Here is a 23,290-nt window from a genome sequence, read left to right on the forward strand (position 1 = left end):
ACGCTGCGTGCAGAGGCGTAATGTCTCTATGGTGAGTATGAAGCCTGCACGCATGAATTCAGGGGTGAACAGAGATTTCCTTGAAGGTTTTTCAGGGAGCACCGAGAGTGGGGACTGACTCAAAAAGTGTGCACATTAGAAAAGCCCCATGAAACCTGGCATTACACTATATTATATCATCACATTTCTATGCTAATCTGGATAGTAGAGGGTGAGTGGGTGTCAGATAGGAAAGGAATACATTAAGTAAGGCAAGGGCATGCCGTGAACATATTTTGAATACTTGTTTTTCCTAAATGAAGCATTTTCCCCTGCAGTATACACAAGGATGACACTGATGTTATGGTTTACTTTGTGTGCTAGCATGCTCACATTTCTAAAAATTACCATTAAAGACTGAGCACAGCTGAGGCTAATGGGAATTTGGTCATAAACCAGACAGGGGATCTAAAATGTAATCGTTCGCTGTGCACCACAATGTCTATCATCAACCCGATCTTTCCACTGTTTACTGTTATATTGAAACATTTAGCATCAGAGCTAAGCTATGAGCATGGCTAGAAGGATCACTTGTACTGTATATTCACATACATCACCCTTTTTGATGTTCAGAAGTTATTCTTATACTAATTCTTCTGCCTGTAATTGCTAAAAATACTTATATCAACATGTGATAAATGTTGTATTATCTGACTAACCCAAGACAGGAGTTATAGCTAGCTATAGCTAATAATGCCATTAGCTTCACTTACAGCCAGTAAAAGTTACTTCACAGCTGAGAATGTTTCCAACATTTTAAAGCAATATACTTGCTTCTTGATAACTCCCGAGATGAAAACTAAAACAGGAAAATTCCGAACTAGTTTTAGATTATGAAAGCAAACATAGACAATTTACTAATTTATCATAAAAAAAACAAGCTAATAATTTGTACATCTACTTCCACAAATAAGAATAACAAGACAGACTAAATGTTTGCCTTCTGGTTTCACCATATCACAGAAGTACCAATTATTAGCTTTAACAGAGCTACAATGAGAGTTGGCAATAACTGTCATTAAATCTCCGGTAAATTAGGATTTACCAACTAACTGCAAGCTTTCAGCTGCTGCGCTGCAAATGGCAATTATGTAAATATAAGTGAGGCCTTCAGATTTCATGAAATACTTTCATGTTGATGTTCTGCTTGAAAAAATACTTTAATATCTCATAGCTGTTGGCTATTTTGCACAATTTAGATAAGTAAACATTTGAGCCTCTTTTGAAATATAGCATGCGTGTTGATATATTTAAATAAATAACATTTTATTGACCTTTACATAACATGGAAAGTTATTGTATTCCTGTATTTCTTCACTTTCCAGTTCCCAGACAGCAATTATTATATAGAGCCTGCTTAAGGAGTAACTGGTAAAAACGTTCTTGTTTAAACCTCTTGGACGAATGTGAGTTATCAACATGCCAAAGTCTATTGCTCAACCTTCAGACAAAAAATGGACACTAATGTCTATTAAACCATAGTGGAGAAAAAAAAAGAGATTTTTACATGTACAAGATAAAGTACATGAAGCCTGAAGCTTTCTACTTACCGAAACATTAATTAAATGCTAAAAATGTCCTGTTTCCAACTGTGGAAGGGCAGGCGGCAGGATAGAAATTGTTATATTTATTGATTTTGATAAAACCAAAAAGTTTTACTTGACTAAAATAAAACTAAAAACTAGGCTTGTAAAAAAAAAAATTACAAAGTCCACCCATCCACCCATCCATCAGTCTGAGTTAAGGTCACAGGAGGAGCAGTCTAAGCAGAGACAAATAGTTTGGTCACCTCCTCTAGCTCTTCTGGGGAAACACCAAGGCATTCCCAAGCTAGCCTGGAACACCTCACCCAGGAGGCATCCTAATCGGATCTCCAAACCACAACTGGTTCCAAGCCCACTCCAAGCCCCTCCAAAATGACTGTACTCCTTAGTCTATCTCTAAGGCCGAAAGCCAAGAGACCCATCAGAAGTTTCAGCTTGTTTAGTAAATAACCTGGTTGAGAAAGCTGTGACTCTTTTGTTTAATGTGACTGTGATGTTTACATGACTGTGAAAGCAAAAATCAAAAGCAACATAAAGATAAAACAATCCAAATCTACAAAAACTCTGAATGATACTACACTACGGGAAAAAAAAACTTTTGCAGTAACATTATTTTAAATTATACATAACTCGCTCCATATTAATCCCCTCAGTTCATTTGCTGCTCCACAGACCGAAGAAACTTGAACAAAAGTTTAAGTCTGTGACACCGTTAGACATTTTGTTGGACTGGCATGAGTCATAGATTCAACTGCACCAATGCTACTGAATGATAAATAAAACATTTATGCAACAGACATCATACAATAGGAATATTATATGAATATACAGACAGCAGTGTCACTTCAGCACCTTGGACAGCGCTGTGACGCAGTGAGCTGAGCCAGTGACTGGAGAACCTGGTTGTTTCTTAGCCTAATAGCAGAGAGGTGTATGATAAATGTTGGTTACTTTATAATTTAAAGATGCAGATTATTGATAGCCAGGGCATTTGAAGACCTGCTTCCTCTAGAGAGTGTGTGTGTGTGTGTGACAGACACTGCCAAAAATGATGGTGGACTATTAATCATAGCCTACTCTTTTGCAGGCAAAGTTATTTGTAACTTATAATGCTGCGTTATCACTTTCTGACCCAACCCACCAGAACCCAGGACCGCTACCAACATCACCAGGTTGCCCATGGTGATGACTATTTGACTAAAAATGGAGCGAAACCTGGTTTATGTTTTAACAAAGTTGCGCTTTTGGGGGGATTTGAATCTGTTAATACTGTAGTACAGTATTTAGCATGTTGGGGAGAAAGCTGGTATAGTGTGGAACAAATGACATCCTGTGTACTCGCAACAACAATTAGTGTGCTCAGAATAGTTACAAGTGGCTCCAAAAAATACCCTTTTCCCTCTTTTCTCTCTATGGCTGCTGACCGGTTAGCAAGGGATTTACAAAAAGAGCTCCATGATTTGAACTAAATCATTCCATTGAAAGGAACTTCATCGACAGGCGGCTCGTTTTCAAGTGACAACCAGCTGGTTTTCATCTCAAAATCTACTAAAAGCTCTCGCAACTGTTAGTTTCAAAGTGGATGCATGTCCAGTCACAAAGAGATTGCACAAATGTGACCAGCATGAGTGGTGGAATAAGGCTTTGCTTTTATGGTTTGTCACAACACATGCAGACAAATAGCATGAATCTCATGCTATGGACATGCTATGGACAGTTAAGTCAAAGATGGGGACATGTTTGCCACAGACAAAACAGCTTTCCAGGAAGTGAACTTTATACCGAATGTGAGGCACAGTGGTAAAAATGTAATGAGATGGAGTCCGATACTCTCTCAAAGACTAATTGAGGATCATCAAATGGTGCTTTGAGATAACGTCAGACCATCTGTCTGACAGCTGAAAGTTAACCCAGAAATGTATCTTTCAAAAGAATAATGACCCCAAGCACACCAGCACACCAACTCAATGGCTCAAAGAGAAGAAATGTAGGTTTATTGAGTGGCCCAGTTAAAAAAAGCCCATGTGTGAATCAAACTCGGATGTTGTGCAGGGAGACAAAACAGACAGCACACGCGAGAGAAACCACAAATATTTTGCAACTGAAGGAATTTTGCAGAAAAGGCTTTCATCAAACTGCTGTCAGAGTCTGATGGATGACAATTTTAGAACGCCCGCAAAAATGTGTTTCTGCTAAAGGGTTAATCCCAGCATCTGAGGTCAAGGTCGAACTTATGTATGTATATGTTATATCTATACATTCTTTTGTAAACCCAGGATGCGCTTAGGTTTCTTTTTTTTTCTTCACGTGGCTGTGAAAAACTCCTGAGAGTCAAGGCTTTTTTGGCAGCACAAACACTGAAACTACATCTTGTGTTTTTGTACCAAGCTCACACATATAACCACGCATGTGTGCCTCCCCTTCCACCTGTAAAATCTCTGAATACAGGTCAGAGTTGATCCCCTGCCTGTAATGCCTTTGCTGCAAGTCTATTGATTACATTTCCTTAGTGAGAGTGTTTCTTTCCAACTTTTCTCCCGGTGCACTTGGAGTGGGGGCATTTGGTGCGCCGGTAGCCTTGAGCTGCTCTAACAATAGAATGCTCGATGAGGAACACGGAGGGAATAGGTGGTGGATTGTTCTCTATATGCACAACAGATCAATGAACATCACTGGGAAGCAGCTATTATTTTTCAAGTGAAAATGCTAAGTGTCATGATTTGTTCCTGTTTTCTTCTTCTTATCAAGACATATTGCATTTTAGGAGCTGCTGCTGCTCTTAGGGAGAAACTATTTCCTGATCAGAGGGAATTCAATACCATGACGGCTAAAATCTAAACCTAAAATTAATTTACCTTTGCTGATGTGGTTGGTGACTGGAAACCGCTTCTTTGATAAGCACTGTTTCAGGGAGCAATTGGAAAGTAATACCTCTGCCGTGTGAATGTGAACTGCAGCGGACGTAACCCCCCTCAAAGATCCAAAAATACACGGAAAGAACAGGATACTGTAAATGGAAAGCGTGTAATGATGGAGAATTACAGGAAGCATCTGCGAATGATTAAGTTATACAGTAAGCTGCATTACAGCTGCCCGCAGTCGAGAAGTGATGCCCTAAATGAAGCACTCGAGCCAGCTCGTCTCCCCTGCCATCATCGTTTTAAAGCGCGTGAAATTTGGTGGAAAACTCGAATGGAAAGTGAAGAAAAAGCCTGTGTCCCAGGTGTGTAAAGCATTCAGTGTATGTACTCATAGCTGAGCGCATCAGCTGAATGCAGATCAGTTACTGATTTCTTTAATAACAAAATTGAAAGCTGGTCTTTAAAGCTGGTATTTAACTACTTCTCGGACACTGAGCTCAAATTGTTTTTCTGCCATTCTCTAATTTGCGATGTAGCCGTTCTGAAAAGACAATGCACATAATTACCCACATTTTACCGTCGAGAGCCCCTGCGGCCTCTGGGACATGCAACAGCGGGCTTTCTGGGAGCGAGTTGGGACGAGTTGAGCAGCTTGGAAGAAGTGCACTTCAGCAAATGCCTGCCGGATACTGATTTGCATTGTGCTGGCAATTTTAAGTTTGCACGAACAACTAGAGGTTTTCCATATCAATTAAAGCACTTTGCAGGGGTAAAGGACAGCTGAGGGATGGACACAACCGGAAAACATTACGCACCCCCCCGCCCTACCTTTTCAAGTAAGGGATGGGAGAGGAAGCAGGGGAAGAAGGGGAGAGGCAGTGGGGTAGGAGGATGTGAATCGCACACCGGCGAGCAAACTTCTACTGGATTGCGCTCATTTGCATGTCCTCATGCATCATTCATCGGCATCGCTTCGCCACGGCGCGAAACATTACATTTATTTTGCAAATGCTAATTTATGTTAAGCAGCTGATTTGAGAAACTTCAGAGTCAAGTAGCATAAAAGACCCCGCGACATTTATTTTCTTTTGTCTGCAGGAGCGCGACAGCATGTGCGGCCGTGCCTGTGTACGCGCACCTACCCATGATCACCCCTTTAACTGTGTGTGTGTGAGAGTGTGTGTGCGTGCATTTGAGCGTGTGTGCGATTGTGTTTGGACAGTTGCTCCTGGCTTTATCTAAAACAGCCACATGGCAGCTATCTATCTGTCGGGAGTCGCTGTGATTTAAATGATGGGTCAGCACATAATTACTGAATAACTATTCTCATCAACAGATTTCTCGTAGCGGAGATAATGAAAACACGAGCGGCTCAGAAAGTAAACGAGTTTTTTATGACAGTGTGATGCCAAAAACAAATGCCTGATGAAATGCAAATATCTTTCCATGGGGCACAATGCTGCTATCATCTTAAAAGTTCCAATGCATATAATTTCTGTGTGTCTGACATTGCCTTCCAATGACAAATGCCCTAAAATGTCAATGAAGATCTTAAGCTTTTCCTACAGCATAAAAATGCTTTTTTTTGAAGTGAAAGCTCCAATGTCTCTCTCTCTCTTTCTCTCTCTATATAAATATAGATTTATATATCGAGTCTTTGAGTGACTTCTTGTGCCGTGCTTTGTCAGCTGAATTCTAATGTCCTATTGTTCTTGGCAGCAAGAAGCCCTACGGTACATGAGCGATATCTCATCGGCAGTCCGAGGACAAAAGGAGAACTTCCACTTCTGTTCACAGCCGTTTGCCACCACTGCTGCTGGCAGTGCAGAAATAACACAGGAGTTGGAGCCAAAAACAAGACGGCTGTTTATTTGCCGCTTCTTGAGCCGAAGAAATGACACGCACAGCGAAGCGACGCTGCCGTCTGTTTTTCTGAACGCTGTCGTTCCCCTCTCTGTCCCATTTTCCTTCTTCTTGTTTGTTTGAGGGAGTGCTGGGGTTGCTCTCAGTGTGGCATCACACTGTATAACACTGTAAGCCGTTTTTGTCTTGTCCCATTTAAGTGTGAGGCTTTAGAAGGAGATTAATTGTTGATAAAGCAGAATAGGGTTTAAGTGATTGAATTCCCATGAAGGAGAGTTGGGTTGTCTGGCTTTTCTTAAACACGGCTGATAAACGGATCTAGCCTATTGTTGTGGGAAGGTTTCTCATTACTGTCTGGATTGATTCAATGGGCTTGCGTTTGCCATGGGAGAAAGAGGCTTTGTGTTACACAGGGAGAGCGAGGAGAGCAAGGTCAGAGCGTCTCTGCCCACGTGGTTTCGTGTACGCAGATAAAACTGAAAACTGAAACAGAAAATAAGTGCGATCTGCCGGCTTAATGGGGAATATCCAGTAGCAGCCGTCTTTAACAATATGAAACGTGATGTAGTGGTCCTGCGATTTTGTAGCACTGAACATATTTCTGTATCACCTACGGGAGGATATGATTTGTCATTGCAGAGTTAGTTCCCTCATGAGCTTGTTTTTAGGGGGCATTTTGTTATATGTTATTTGGACAAGCTGGAATGGTTTTTGTAGTCTTTGAGTATTATACTAAATTATTTAAATAATTGAAATGAAATAATGGTATATATTATGAAGTGTCTGTCAGTCATAATTAGTCTAGTTTTTCTAACCAACCATTGTTATTAAGACTCTTATAAGGGCTCATTAGTGCCTCTTTACTCATTAACTGATGCTTATTATAAGAACATTCATTAAAAAGTATGAAAGGTATGAAAACACTTTGAAAGCACTGTGACTTCCTCATTAACAATCCAACAACAAAGTTATTGCAATTTAATTCTTGCAATAATACTTATTAACACAATGTCCTACTGAAGCAAGGCTTTGCTTCCCACACAAAAAATCTTTAGCCATACTGATGTTCAAGTGGAATATCAGTACAGCTGTGCCGGTTTTATGTAAATTTAGATCTAGACATATTCTTTTTTCCAGAAGGAAAAACTTGCACTACTGTTATGAGGAACATGAGTCATATCATGATACTCCTATTATAAAGATAAATGCTTAAATGTTATTAAGAGCTTCAGGATCATCATTTAGCCTCTGCTATCACATAAAATGGTTAAATCTCCCACAGGTGGCCATGACACTGAGTGCTGCTTACTGCATATGTCATAGTATAAGAATCCCATCCTTTTTTTCTGGTCATCAAACCATTTACTGCCATGGCAGGATTTGTTTTGTTCCTCTGCTCAGTTTAGTTAGATTTTTCTAATGTTTGTCAGTAGTTTGTACTCGCCCTGCATTACCTACAGAGAGTCTAATTTCTTGTTCTTCTTGCTTTCTCTTCCCCCTGCTTCTGTTTCTTCAGCAGGGATTCAAACCTAAAAAATGCTTATGGCTTCGACAAAAAGTGCAGTTTCAACACAGTCGTGACTTAAAACAAGTCTGAGCTCTAGTGTTCAGTCCGCCCAGCGGTGACTACACCTAATGAGGCTAGGCAGACACAGGGCAAGCTGTGCTCATAATGTCCCGTATAGCATGTGGCATCAGACTGATTTCAGAGCAGCTGCTGATGGCGCTGACTGTAAACAAACAAGTGAACAGTGACAGTCAGCAGATCTGAGACCTGCTGCGAGACGGATGAGCAGCTGTCTTCTCCTTGCTTCCCAAAGGGGCTGGCGTTCCATTGACTGTACACACACACACACACACACACACACACACACACACACACACACACACACACACACACACACACACAGTGTTGAACACAGCTGGAGATGTGGAGTGGAAGCTTTGACCCAGGTTGCTCTGACAAGAACCTGTCACCACCTTACACTTCACTCTCACAATCAGCTGGCTTGTCAGCTACACTCTGTTACTGACAGCTTGGCACACAATGATATGTGTGTGTGTGTGTGTGTCTCCCGACTAATCTGCACACCCACTCCTACGACACGGAAGTCAGACTACTGAGGCATCTATGTATCTGCACTCTTGCTTGCTCCACTCCCCCTGGAGTGCAGAGATACATGTGGACGCCTGTGCACGAGCATGTTCTGCTGTGCTCGCTAACTCCACGTCTTTCCCCAGACAGTGAATTGAGGAGCAGGAAGGACAACTGAAGTGACTGTCATACTTCTGCCAAAAGGATGAGATTGGAGGATGATGGAAAGTGGAGGAGGCAGTGAGAGTGAAAATGAACGAGAGGAGGACGGCACAACGGCTCAAGATGGATAGACAAAGAGCCGCAGAGAAAAAACGGAGAGAGAGAGCTTTCGAGAAAAGGTGACAGTCCTGGGGAGACTTCCCCGAGCCTGGTCTTGGAGCACGGCCGACAGCGCTCTGGCTGATGTACGAAGGGTGTCAAGGGCACTCAGCATCAAATCTCTGAAAGGCTGCCCTGCCAAACGCTGTTATAAAAGGGTTATGACTTCAATATTCAGGGGGATCATATAGCCTAGGAACGTGGGCTGTGGTCCAAATCAATTCATTTGGACAGATGTCTTTGTTGCAATGAAACTGCTGGGGTAGATTCATAGCTTACCAATTTACAGTTAGCCGATGCTATTATCCAGAACGCCTTAAGAGTTCAGGGTGTTGCTCAAGGACACAGTGACAGTAAACACGACTGCTGATGGACAGGGAATAGGTGTCGAGGGACTTAAAGTGTTGATATTTTGCTTACAGGAGCCTCTTAGTGGCCACTTGTCCACTCAGCTGCCAATGTGCAGTACAGTTAATAAGTCGATGCTTCTTTATGACCTGAATTTTAATCATTGTTATCTTACTGTTTTCACTGCAGCCTGCTCGTCTTTGCTTGTGCGGACCAGAGGTTCGCTGCAGTTAGTCTCCCAACAGTGTTGGGTAAATGGTAAACTATTACACCACAGAGCTGAGAAGACCCTGATTGCATAAGTGAACATTAATTAACAACTGGAGTTGCTATAACTGATGATAACAATGGTGGCACGTCTATTAAATATTAAAGCAGTATTCTGTTCTTCTTTTCTAGCTCTCACTATATCCTGCCTTGCTCCCTTTTTCATTTTCTCTTTGTTTCCTTCCTTCCCTAAGGATAGCATAACTTTCAGCACTTCCTCCTTCTTTACAGCTCTGCATGGATCCTCCTTGTGTCATGGAAAGCCAGAGTGAGCCAGAGGGCATGTATTTTTCATACTTGTCTGACTTCTGTTTTGGTGGTCTGAAGGTTTCCTTGCTTGACCAGTGGCTCTATTTCTCCCCTCATCGTGCTCGATGGGGTGCCTTCCAGCCCTTCACCACCCAAGAACTCTAGCCTACCAGCTCATTCAAATTCATGGGGAGTTAAAAAAAGCTCCAAAACAAAACCAGGAGTGGGCCCAAGTTAGGAGCCAGCCAGCTACAGAGATTTACCCCAGCGTGTCTGCAGGTCTCAGCAGATGCATGTCAGAGGAAGATTGTAGGCACTGAACAAATGCTCTGTGTCACACACGTGCTTTCAGCCTCCCTCACTCGCTCACGTTTTGCTTCTCCTCACCCTTTTTGTTCATGTCTTTTCAATCCTTCCACTGAATATGAATATACCTTCCCCTTTGCACATTCAGTTCAAGCAATGAGTTATTCAGCCAATATTTACAGCAGAGCCCTCGCAAGGGCTGAACAGAAAGCATTTTGATAAAAAGAACACGAATGACAGGATAGTGTGGTACAGTCAGCATGCCCACTGTCTCAGGCAGCTAAACTAAAGTTACACTGAACCTGTGGACCACAGTGGAGGACCTACCCTGTCCTGTCTCAGATCTTCAGTCTCCCTTTCATGGCTGTGGTCAAAGGGACTTATTTAACAAGACGCCAGATGTATATGTGTTAAATTAGGTTGTCCTGTGGAGTCTGGTAATCATAAGAAACTGGGAAAAAAAATTAACATATCCCACAGCAGTCCACATTTTTCAAATGCAATGCACAAAGTGCAGTGAAAGTAGAAAATGATGAATAGCAGTGATAAGGAAAATCCAGCTAAACCCATTAGTGCCATTGATTTACCAAAGATAGACTCTTATCAGAGTTAAGGAGATGTGCCAGAGGACTTTAAAGCTCAGATAACAGTGTTGAAGTAAAAGCCCAAAACGCCCAAATGATGTGGCAAAATATGTCATTTCTAACAGCTCATGGCAGTCCCTTCCAAAAATGATCGCAAATGTATGTTGACAAATTAATCAGTGGTTAATGACTGGAAAGGGTTAAGTACAGAGTGACAGTCTCTCCATGTTAAAGTGAGACGTTTTGTTATCACAGTTTCTTACAGGGGTTCATGCAGTCAAGATGGTCATTAAAATAGTTTTTTTAGCTTTACCCGAATGAATTGTCATCTGTTAAGCCATATGTCTGTGATATATAAGGACTTTATTTCTAATTCTTCATTTCACATTTAGCAGTCAATCGAACAAAAATCTGGTTGCACATAAACGTACATTTACATACGGGTGACATTCGTCAAACGTGACACGTAAAACAAACACAAACAGAGAACATAACATTGCATTTGCAGGAGGATGATGACATGAACATAACAATAAAATAAAAATAATTTTAATTAATGAGAAATCTTTAAAAAAGCATATAGATGTTAATAATTGCTGTATGTGGGATGACATTTGTACAGTGTTTCATTCAGACTGGCCCACTCGTTAAACAAGATATAAAGTACTTACAAACATATATGCATACATACCCTACACTCAGTATAGATAATCTGCTGTAAATGCTGTTAAAAATTGTCCTTTAGTTTCAGGTGTTTTTGTACATCCATCTTCTTTAACTTGTCCGGCTGAGGCAGCCTATCAGCAGCAGCTTGGATACGCTGCCGTGGGGGGAAAAGCTAGGTAGACCATTTACAGGTTGCCAGTAAATTCCAGGACTAACACAAGGAGACAGACAACCACTCACACCTACAGCTAATTTAAAACTGACAATCGTCTTTGCATGTTCTCTGCTCGCATGCATTCTCTCCAGGCATGCTGGCTTCCTTCCAGACACCACTACCCCCAAGCCAGTGGATATGAACCCAGGGCCTGATGCAACAGTGCTAACCACCACACTACCATGCTGCCTTCATCGATTGTGATTTTCTTTAATGAGATGCCTCCATTCCACATTTATACTCATAATGCAGTATCTTTTGCCTCACTATCATCTCAAATCATGCTGAAAAGGTTACCGGGCTGCAGCATGGTCCTCTTTACTCTTAACAAAGCAGGTCTAAAAGTCTCTGCCTCACACTTGCACAAACACTACATTATATGACCTCAGAATGATGTGCAACACTGTGCCTGCGTTCTTTCTCAGCGATAAAACAAAAATGGCATGCAAGGTGAATTGAGAGATAAACAGAAAGGAAAAAATGATCCACCGTGCATGAAATGTGTCAGTTCTGATCAAATTAGCTTCATGAAAACCAGTGAAAGAAGCAACAATAACAGACAAAAGACTGTGAAATGCTGACTTTCAGACTGGATGTCTCCGTGGAAACAGATGACAGCCATAATCAGTGTGGACACCCTGAGAAACCCTGCTATTAACTATCCTATAAACAAATCCTAGGTTGGGATATCAACCCGGACAGCTGGCTGAAACTGCTCAGCTATGGCATTCGAGGCATCGTTTGTCACTCGAGTTATTTGTTTCTATGAAATTGCTTCAAGTTTTATCTGCGAGCCCTCGAGAAAAGAAGTTTTACAGACAAAACTTTACAATGCTGTATTCAGAGCTGGCTCACTGTCTGCTTTTTATTGACTTCTTGGGTTGTTATACTCTGTTTGGCTTGCTGGTTTTTATGGTTTGGTCAGTTTGATTTAAAGTAGAACGTTGTGCTGTCTGCATTAATTGTCATTATTAGGTTAAAAGCAGGTTAACAGTCACTTCAATTATTATTATTTCTTTTTGTTTGGAAGCTTTTAAAAATACTAACTTCACTGATTAATTCGATTGGTGGTTGGTTTATTACAGCCCATGTTACAGGAACTTTCTGTTCGTGTTTCCAAGCCATACAAAGTGTGGATTGTTTCATCAATGATAAAATAATTTAAATACTTAGTTACTTACTTAGTTCTGGAAAGACTTTTGACTTGGTAAAACTAGAAAGTCTCTCAAATGTACATTTCTGCCTGTCATCGATCTGGAGGACAATTTTCTGGTGACTTTAAGAGGATAGCCTATAAAAGAGGCTACGATTTTCTCTTTCAGTGTTTTCCTTTATTCTGTAATGTTTAGTTTGGGTTCCTGACAGTTCTTCCAAATACATCGAATTTGGAAGTTTAGGGTTTGGACGATGATCAGATTTTGGAAATACATGAATGCACACGATCACGATTAAAGAAGGGCCTAAAAAAGACAGAAGCCTAAAGAACGTGTTTGTGCCGAGCTTATCTTCTGTTTGTATGTGCGTGTATGGATGCCAATACATTTTCACACATTTATGCATAGCAGCATGCACACAAAGAGTCATCAGTCGGAATATGAATATTCATGTGGTTATGCAATAATGAGCTTCAGCCAGACGTTGGCAGTAGAATCCGTGAGTCACACTCGAGGTTGCAGAGGAGTCACGAAATGTAAAAGTTGTCTTTAACGTTTTAAGAGTTTACTTGAGCCTGTAATATCTGACAAGTAATAAAACATTGTGAATAATCCTCCCCTGTTCCTTTATAACACTGATATGTGTTAGGGTGAACGTATGGCGTGAATGACCACGATACCTAACAAATCATCAGAGTCAGTGACGTGTAATGAGCAGCAAAAGCTTGTAGTAACCTTGTTGTTGAACAGGTTTGAACACGTCTTGTTTTTCCACTTATTGACACAAATGTAACCTTCTGCTGTGGTTTATAGTGTAGATTAACTATATTGTTTTAAAGTATGTTAAATAGAAATGCTCATTACGGTAAATGTGGCCATACTGTCATGGACTTAAGCTTATTCTTTACACTCGATGTTTAATACTGAGTGAAGGCTCAGAAAAAAAGATTTGGGCCTGTACTTGGTCTGGAATTTTGGGTCTCATGAACATCTGTGGCCTCAGAAAATAATTGAGAGCATCGCTAGGTGTGGGAAGCGGCGTTGTCACCTTAGCAGGCAAAGGCGTAACGCAGTCACACTACAGCCTGCCATCATTATCTTGCCCAGCAGTGCCTCATATGCTCTTGAACTGGGTCAGACTTATGAATTCTGGAGAGAAAGAAGCAGCACACCGAAACAACAACAATAACAAAAAATTTGCCTATGTTTAAAGTGGTGTGGAACCACAGGTGCATGTGTAGACTAGTAACTAATACAGCCGGGACGCCGACAGGATTTTCCTTCTATCACAGTGTTCCGGTGAATAACAAAGACTTATCGGAGGTGCCTACCTCCTGTATCCTCAGTAAATCACAGAGAAATTAGATAATAAAAAGTGAACCTTCCTTACTGAACTATACACAACTTGCAGAGGCGTACTTATTAAGACCAGGTATATTGCAGAGTGAGACATCTAGGATTGAACATTGCTTTTTCCTTCCTCTTCCACATTTCCATCCATTTCCTTGAAACAAAAGCTGTTCAAACTTACAAAGGAGCTTTACCTGCAGTAACTCTGAACTCTGTGGGATCCCCTTCGGCTTTGCAGACAGAAAATAGGAGGGTGCTTTCAGTTTTCATTAAAGCAGCCAGTCGGATCCATACGACTTGCAGAATTAGGTGGGGGGAAAAAAATCACTCTTCTTTAATGCAAACAGAGGAAAAAAAAGAAAAAGAAACTCCTGTCTGATTTGTTCTGCTTCCAGGTGCAGGAAACAGATGTATTTGATGAGAGCTGTCTGGAGTGCTGACAAACTGATGCAGTAATTGATAAAGACACGTAAATAGAAAGACTTTAAATCAGAGCAAGGCTGCGATCAAACGGGGATGTTGTCAACTCGAGCATCTTCATCCATCAAACTACAAGCTTATCAGCAGTTCAAGACATTTATCTTTTCTCTGAAATTGGATTAAATCCCAAAGCAACAATGTCGCCAATATCTGAGGGATGCACATGTATGGAGAGATGTAACACAACCCAGCTCCTCTGTACACTTTAATGGCATTCATAAACACCAGCTTGACAACTATATGCAAAGAGCTACTATAGGGATTCTCTGAAAATTAAATTTACATGGATTTACTAGGGTATATTTGCAAAGTCAGTGAATATACTGCATCTGTAATTGATAACAAATTAGCATTTATTTCATTTCACAATTTTATTGAGGTGCGCATGACATAAAGCTGTGGTCAAAAGTTTATATACATGCATCATGGGCAATTTTGGGCTTTAAATGATTTCTTGGCACTGTTTTTCGAGGGTGTACTGATTGTACATCATACATCTTTAATGACCTTAAAAAGAAGAACCGGGTGCACAAATTTAAAATTATTTGGGATTTTTCTCTAATTCACAAAAAGTCGAAAGTATTCATACAGGCTCAAATACATACATATAACCCCACTTGCTCACTAATAAGTTAGTAAGTTGCACCTTGACAGGATACTTTTTTGAACAAGCTTCTTGAATAATCCTGGCTGGATATTTGACCACTCATCTGGCCAGAATTGGTAGAGTTTATTTTCAATGGTTGAGGCTTTGGGAACACATTCTAGAAGCCTAATGTTCGGGTTAAAAGCTTAAAAAAAGAAGGCAATTGGACTTCTTTCAGTTTGTGAAGAGATTTCACCTCTTGTCGATGACCCTTCTTCAGCTCTAAAAATAAAAGGTGGAAACTAGCTGGTTTGTATTAACAGCTAGTGGTTGGATTTTTCCCCTTGGGAGGTGATGATACATTGTTGAATACGTCCATCATCACATCAGCCAAGGCATGAAAAAAGTGTGGGTGATTACCATCACCGGGGGTTAAGGGTAAAGCCACTATGAGACATTGCCCCACTCTATCACGTGACCTACTGGGGTCAGCTGAAGCAAGGTATGAGTGAGGTTTAAAGTGAAAGGTTCTGAAGACTGCATTAATGTTAATATCTTCTAACACAGCCTACCTTAATGTTAGCCCATTTGATCCCTTCTAAAACGCGGTTTTGATTTGTGTTTGTGATCACTGTCCTATTGGAACACCCGTTTCAAACGTAAAGTAAAGTTGAGGAATTTGGATTTAGTCCTCCTTGGTCCAAACATGTTGTGCAATGTTCTGTAACCAGTACCACTAGCAGCAAAACCGCCCCACAGCATGATGCTGCCACCAGCATGCTTGACAGCTGGTTCATTGTTCCTCACTTTTACCACTTCATATATACCTCTTGCCATTGTGGCCATATAGCTCAACTCTGGACTTTCCTATTGTTTTGAGTATTGGCCAATCGAATGTGTGCTCTGAAACCAATCATAACATACAAATTGATCCAGAAAAATCTAACATTGTTAGTTAATTGGCTGCAAAATCAGTTTCAGCCACAAGCAAGGCAGATCAGCTGATCTCAGTCTTAGCTGGTATCTTAGCTGATACACTTCTCCACCTACCCTTCCATCAACTGGCTCATATCTCATATATAACATAGTATTTGAAATGCTTTAGCCTGACCCGAGATTCATCTTTCATCTATCTATGTGACTTATGTGACTTTTGTTGCCATGATGCCAGGTCTCTCTTGGAAATGAGATTTTAAATCTCAATGAGATTTTTACCTGAATAAATAAAGGACTAATAAATAAATCTATCTGTAGCCATATCCATTTTCAGTGATGGGATTCTCGCCTCTGCTCTCTCTGGGTCTCAGAACAGAGTCGTGCCACCAAATTTAAGCTTTAGTAACATTTACAGACATCAATCTTCTTTAGACTGCACTAAAAAAAAAAGAAGATATTTCTTCATGGTTTGCTTAAGAAAAAAAACCCCCTTTTATTCAAATGTGATAATGAGTACTGATTGAAAGTTCTTACCTGATGGGTTGAGCAGTCGCCAAGTGATTGCAGGATCTGGCCTGCCATTGGCCAAACAACTGAGTGTCACGTTACTGCCCTCATTCACCGTGATGTCATTTGACACTTGGTAGATACTGGCTGGAACTGAAGACACAAGAGAAATGACAACAAGATTAATAATGCTATTCAATATGAGCATGAACGATAGAGGATGTTAATAGCCATCAAACCCATGCATATTCTCACCAAAAACACAAAGCAGCTTTTTGTTCTTAACCATACATGCATGAAAACTCTTAGATGGAGACACAAGCTAACCTGGATCTTTTCAGTTAAAAGTAGGTGTTAAAAAAGCTTTAGAGAACTTTTTTCTCCCCCCGTTACTATAACCCTCAGAGGTACTTACGGTAAACTTTCTTAACCCAGAATCCAAATAAGCAATTTAATCCCCTGCCCCGGGACCTGAGCTCATAAAAACAGATTGCCTGTCTTGTCATATGGGGACCCACCAGACGGCTGCTGCACATTCACTTTGAGTTTACTTTGAGGGAAGTAGGCTTTATTTAATATATAATCCAAATTTCAGGCTGAAATGAAGATCCTGCTATACGTGCGTGTGAATTTGACACTGATGTTCAAAGCGACACGGCGCCGTTTCATCTCGTCACAGATCATCCTGCCTCGCAATCACCGATTTACACATCACTCCCGCTGCTGTCACACCCACACAAACAAACAGAAACGCACAGAGGAGGGAGAGTCCTTTCCTGTGTACTCCCCCCTCCTCCCCCACAGAAAACAAACAAACCCCCAAAAAACCCATAAAAGAATTAAGACTTTACAGTCAGTGTTAAAGTGAGTCAGCAGCTAAGGTGCAATCAATCATGAAAGATGTAGAGGGAACACACATCAGTGTTGTTTTCTTTTTTTTTTAAGGATAAAGTATTGTATATGCAGATAAGAGGCCAAAAAATACATAAAATGATCAATGACTTTGGAATAAGATGAATGCTGGAACATGCATTATGCAGGAGAAAAAGCAAGACTGACTGTTTTTTTTCTCAAAAACTTTAAGTTACTACGAGTACAATAAATGGATTTATTATTCTAATTTCAGGGTCTATGTTCATATGTATGTGTGTCAGATTTATATTCCCCGTTATATTTATAGATTTAAGTGAAGTACATGCACAGACTGACAGATCTCTATTACAGTCAGCAGGAATCAGTAGGTTTTTACTTTACTTATAAGCGCTTCCTGCAGGTTGTTGCTGGCAATCCTTCTAACTGACCAGGGTATCATTATTACCTAATAACAGAAGAAGAAGAAGAAGGAATGACCTTTTCTATCTAGCTATCCTCTCATCCACTGTGTTTTTGTTAATAACTGAACCAAAGGACCCCATATCTGTCAAATAGTTCAGTTTTGAAGGAACTGTCTGAATCCAACACAAGAACAGTTGGTTCCCATTTTACAAACACTCCTGATAATATAGCCACCAGGAAGGAGGCTGGCAGGGTGAAGTGAACTCTGACAGTCGCCTGTGTTAGTGTGAAAGTTCCAGCTGACAATAAGCCGTGCACGGCTCCATCTCCGATGAATGAGGTCATGATTGTGAGGCATGAATGAAACAACTGATGCCAATCATCTAATAGAAGTGTGATTTTTACAGCTCCTTCTGAAACAATGTCATTTCCTCCTGGCACCTTGGAAGGACTTGAATGCATAAAATGTTAGTTTTTCAGTTAGCCCTGGTTATTCTGAAAAAAGTGTGGTGTATGTGATAATGAGCTTCATCTGACAAAGCATTGAGAAAATCCAAATGACTTTCCTTATTTTTCAGTAATTCCTAACTGTGTTTGTTGCCTATTCTACATGGAGCCACTGTCAATTTAAAGCAGCTAAATGAATGTCTCACTGATCATGCTGACATACTTTGTCATGAAACTATGAATAATCTGCAAATACTAAGGTTTATCAGATAAGCAACAGGTAGCAAATGGACTTACTTGATCACCTGCTAATTTCAGTTTTTGCTGTGAGACCTCATGAAAACAAGAAAATGATCCTACTGTTGATTTCTGTAAATATTACTCCTAAAGTTTATGCTATAATTCACTAGCTCCAAATGTTATTTCATACAGCATATTGTTTATTTGGTTTAGGATATTTATTAGAGCATGAATATGTAAGGTCAAACTTAAAGAAAAGACGACAATGACCAAAATACCAGCCTTGAGGCTTCAACAAAACAATGGGTTATGTTAAGATTTTCTTTTTTGATCCTGTGTTTTATACAGTCAGTGAAGTAAACTAATCAAGAGTGTAACGTGCTTTTGGCATCATAGAATATGCTGCTAAAAATAATATGAAACCTCTGTAGTTCACAGTCTGTCATGTACAGCAAATATTACATTTTACAGTAATGCACCGGAGTAGAATCTATTATATCTGAGACTGTACAAAACAAAGACCAGTGACTCTTTCCTGTTATTATATACAAAATGACTTTTCATAAAACATAACAATTATGCTTCCTTGCTAAGAAAGAAAAAGGCTGAGCATCCGTACTCCTCCATATATCATTAAGTGAAAACATTCTGTTCAGTTTCTTCACATTTAAGATGGCACCGCCATTGCATGCAATAGGTTGGCAGCCTTAACATGAAATTTCCCCTTGTGGGACTAATAAAGGTATATCATATCATATCATATCATATCATATCATATCATTTACATTTTTCAAACAGCCTGGCTCTGTCGTTCACTTACCATTTATGGATAACCATGACTAATTAGAAAGCCAATTTGTGTTTGCCCTTTAAATAAGAACTAAATTCACAAAAAACCTTTGAGAACAGATGTTATCAAAACCAGAGATGTGTGACGTCTTGATGCATTCTCAATCATCCAGGAAAGTAAATCTCCAAAAGTTGATTCTGTTCATCTGGACGTAGCGTTTTGTGGGAGAAACGTTTCGTCACTCATCCAAGTGACTTCTTCAGTCTCAGCTGACTGCAGGTTTCCCCAAACGTTATAAACAGTACATTTGCATAATGACTGAAACCAGCCCACTGAAGGAACAATGGGCTGGGAGGTCAGTTCCTTAATCATAATTATGCAAATTCCCATGACCATTGATCAACAATCACTGACCAAAACCCAGTGATCAAAGAACACTGATCAATGGCCATGAGTACCATTCACAGAGAGTTGGGGAATGGCTGCAATCACAGCATTGTAAGATGGTGAAAGATGCATCCTTAGGCCCCCTCCTCGATTCAGAGATGGTCTTTCCCTTTTCACGTAAATGGCCTCCTTGACTCCGCGCTCAAACCAGCGTTCCTCCCTGTCCAGGATGTTACATCCTCATCATTGAAAGAGTGTCCACTGGCCTGTAGGTGTAAATAAACTGCAGAGTCCTGGCCTGATGAGGTTGCTCTTCTGTGTTGTGCCATCTGCTTCGCTAGAGGTTGTTTGGTTTCCCCGATGTATAAATCCTGGCAATCCTCCTGGCACTTAACAGCGTACACTATGTTACTCTGTTTGTGTCGGGGGACCCGATCCTTGGGGTGGACCAGTTTTTGGCGCAGCGTGTTTTGGGGTTTAAAAGCCACAGAGACCCGGTGTTTAGAAAAAATGCGTCTCAACTGTTCCGATACTCCTGACACATACGGGACCACTACAGGTTTTCGCCTGGGCAGCGGTTGTCCTTCTCTCCTGGATTGGCTGGAGCTTTCTTTAGGTGCCTTCCCAGCTTTGACAAAAGTCCAGCTGGGATAACCACATTTACTCAGGGCCTTCTTGATGTGCTGTTCTTCTGCCTCCCTGGCCGCTGTGTCAGTGGGGATGGTGTTCGCTCTGTGTTGTAGCGTCCTGATGACACCCAGTTTGTGCTCCAGTGGATGATGAGAGTCAAACCTTAGATACTGATCCGTATGCGTAGGTTTACGGTACACGTCAGCTTTTAGATGTCCCCCATTACTGATGGAAATCTCACAGTCTAAGAAGGCTAACCTGCCACTTTTCATATCCTCCCTGGTGAATTTGATGTGTCGGTCCACCGAGTTAATGTGATCCGTGAAATGTAGTACGTCCTGAGATTTGATTTTCACCCAGGTGTCATCCACATATCTGAACCAATGGCTTGGTGGTGTTCCAGGGTAGGATAGCAACGCCCTCTTTTCCACTTCTTCCATGTACAAATTGGCCACGATGGGTGAAACTGGGGAGCCCATGGCACACCCATGTTTCTGCCTGTAGAACTGACCCTTGTATGTGAAGTAGGTGGAATGAAGACACAGTTCCAAAAGCAAACACACTTGGTCGATGCTGAGAGTGGTCCTGTTGCTGAGGTTGGTGTCATCCTGTAATCTCTTACGGACTACCTCCAACGCTTCCGTGACTGGGATGCAAGTGAAGAGAGACGTAACGTCGTATGAGACCATGGTTTCATCTGCATCCATAATGACATCTCTCACCTTCTCAACAAAATCCAGGGTGCTCTGGATGTGGTGTTCAGAGCTGCCCACCAGCGGGTTGAGGATCGAAGCCAGAAACTTGGAGATGTTAGAGGTGACAGAGTTGATCATGCAGACAATAGGTCTTAAAGGTGCACCCTGTTTATGTATTTTCGGTAAACCATACAGACTTGGTGTAGACTCCCCTGGGTACAGCCTGTGGTATGAGGTCCGGTCAATAGCCTTGTCTTGTTCTAACTGCTTCAGACAGTCTATCACCCTCTTCCTGTAGCCACTTCCTGGGTCTCGTTTCAGGGGCTCATAGGTATTTTCATCACTGAGTAGTGACAAAATCTTCTCATGATAGCTCCAGCCGATCCAGGAGAGAAGGACAACCGCTGCCCAGGCGAAAACCTGTAGTGGTCCCGTATGTGTCAGGAGTATCGGAACAGTTGAGACGCATTTTTTCTAAACACCGGGTCTCTGTGGCTTTTAAACCCCAAAATACGCTGCGCCAAAAACTGGTCCACCCCAAGGATCGGGTCCCCCGACACAAACAGAGTAACATAGTGTACGCTGTTAAGTGCCAGGAGGATTGCCAGGATTTATACATCGGGGAAACCAAACAACCTCTAGCGAAGCGGATGGCACAACACAGAAGAGCAACCTCATAAGGCCAGGACTCTGCAGTTTATTTACACCTACAGGCCAGTGGACACTCTTTCAACGATGAGGATGTACACATCCTGGACAGGGAAGAACGCTGGTTTGAGCGCGGAGTCAAGGAGGCCATTTACGTGAAAAGGGAAAGACCATCTCTGAATCGAGGAGGGGGCCTAAGGGTACATCTTTCGCCATCTTACAACGCTGTGATTGCAGCCATTCCCCAACTCTCTGTGAATGGTACTCATGGCCATTGATCAGTGTTCTTTGATCAGTGGGTTTTGGTCAGTGATTGTTGATCAATGGTCATGGGAATTTGCATAATTATGATTAAGGAACTGACCTCCCAGCCCATTGTTCCTTCAGTGGGCTGGTTTCAGTCATTATGCAAATGTACTGTTTATAAGGTTTGGGGAAACCTGCAGTCAGCTGAGACTGAAGAAGTCACTTGGATGAGTGACGAAACGTTTCTCCCACAAAACGCTACGTCCAGATGAACAGATTCAACTTTTGGAGACAGAGATGTGTGAATTAAATTTGAAGCCGTTTTGACTGACTTGCATTAATGCCCACACATGTCTCTATCTCACCCCACAGCGAACTCTGATTTAAAAAAAGAACTCTGTCTTCATCATCACAGAGACGCGAATTATCACTCCGGTGAAGTATGAATTTAGGAGGTGTAAAGTTGTCGAAATAGTAGAACAGCATGATTACTCAAAACAAATGTTGTTATGTGCATGAGAGTAATGTGGGTTTGTCATTTATGCATAAAAATCAAAGTAAACCATTGAAATGTATTGTTTATCTGCCTGAAAGTGTCAAAGGCCCCAGACTCAGTTGTAAAAAGCTGTTTTGGAAATTTAACACACTTCCAGCTTTCAACAACTGCTGTCAATTTGTCCATAAACACAGCACTTAAACCCTTACTGCTCCATTAAAGTTACTCATTGGCCCGACAATAAAGACTGTGCTCCAACTGTGCTCCAGTTGTTGGTGTTATCCACACCAGCAGGTACTTGGTTTTCTTTTTGCAGTGAGGCTTGCTTTAGATATCGCACCATTGAGTTCTGATGCCTACAGCGAGTAAAATAAGTATTGAATTGTCACCAATTTTCCAAATAAATATATTTCTGAAGTTGCTGTTGACATGAAATTCTTACCAGATGTCATTAACAACCCATCCAATCCACACGTGCAAAGGACTCAAACCATAGTAGTTCATAATTTAAGTTATATGTAATATTGAGGAATGACACAGGGAAAAAGTATTGAACACGCTAATTGAAATTTATTTAATACTTTGCACAAAAGCCTTTGGTGGTGACGACAGCTTCAAGATGCTTCCTCTATGGAGAAACTAGTCATGTGCATTGCCCAGGTGTTGTTTTGGCCTATTCTTCCACACAAACAGTCTTCAAGTCCTGAAGGTTTCATGGGCTCCTTCTATGACCTCTGACCTTTAGTTCTTTTCAGGTGATTGACTGGAAAATTTTAGCAGCTTTATTTTCTTTCTGCGAAACCAGTTGAGCGTTTCCTTGGCTGTGTGTTTAGATCATTGTCTTGCTGAAAAATACACCCTCGTTTCATCTTCATCATCCTGGTAGACGGCAACAGATTTTTTATCTCGGTAGATTTTAACCATTCATCCGTTCTTCAATTGTATGAAGCGTGCCAGTGCTGTATGCTGAAAACAGCCCCACACAATCATGTTCTCACCCCTAAACTTCACTGTTGGTGTGGTGTTATTGGGGTGATTTGCAGTAACATGGAGTGTCTTATGGCAT

The 23,290-nt window shown here is 41.1% G+C and overlaps 1 protein-coding gene across 5 annotated transcripts in view; it reads right to left on the reverse strand.

Moving 5' to 3' along the window:
• lsamp (limbic system associated membrane protein) overlaps positions 1 to 23,290 on the reverse strand; it is a 436,734-nt gene that overhangs the window by 21,650 nt on the left and 391,794 nt on the right. For all 5 annotated transcript variants that reach the window (XM_013273852.3, XM_025897858.1, XM_025897859.1 and 2 more), the window contains one exon: positions 16,398 to 16,523. In XM_013273852.3, the coding sequence (XP_013129306.2) occupies positions 16,398 to 16,523 (126 nt within the window). The remainder of the gene's footprint in view (positions 1 to 16,397; positions 16,524 to 23,290) is intronic.

The sequence above is a fragment of the Oreochromis niloticus genome, linkage group LG14 (assembly GCF_001858045.2).
Source record: "Oreochromis niloticus isolate F11D_XX linkage group LG14, O_niloticus_UMD_NMBU, whole genome shotgun sequence".
NCBI lineage: Eukaryota > Metazoa > Chordata > Actinopteri > Cichliformes > Cichlidae > Oreochromis > Oreochromis niloticus.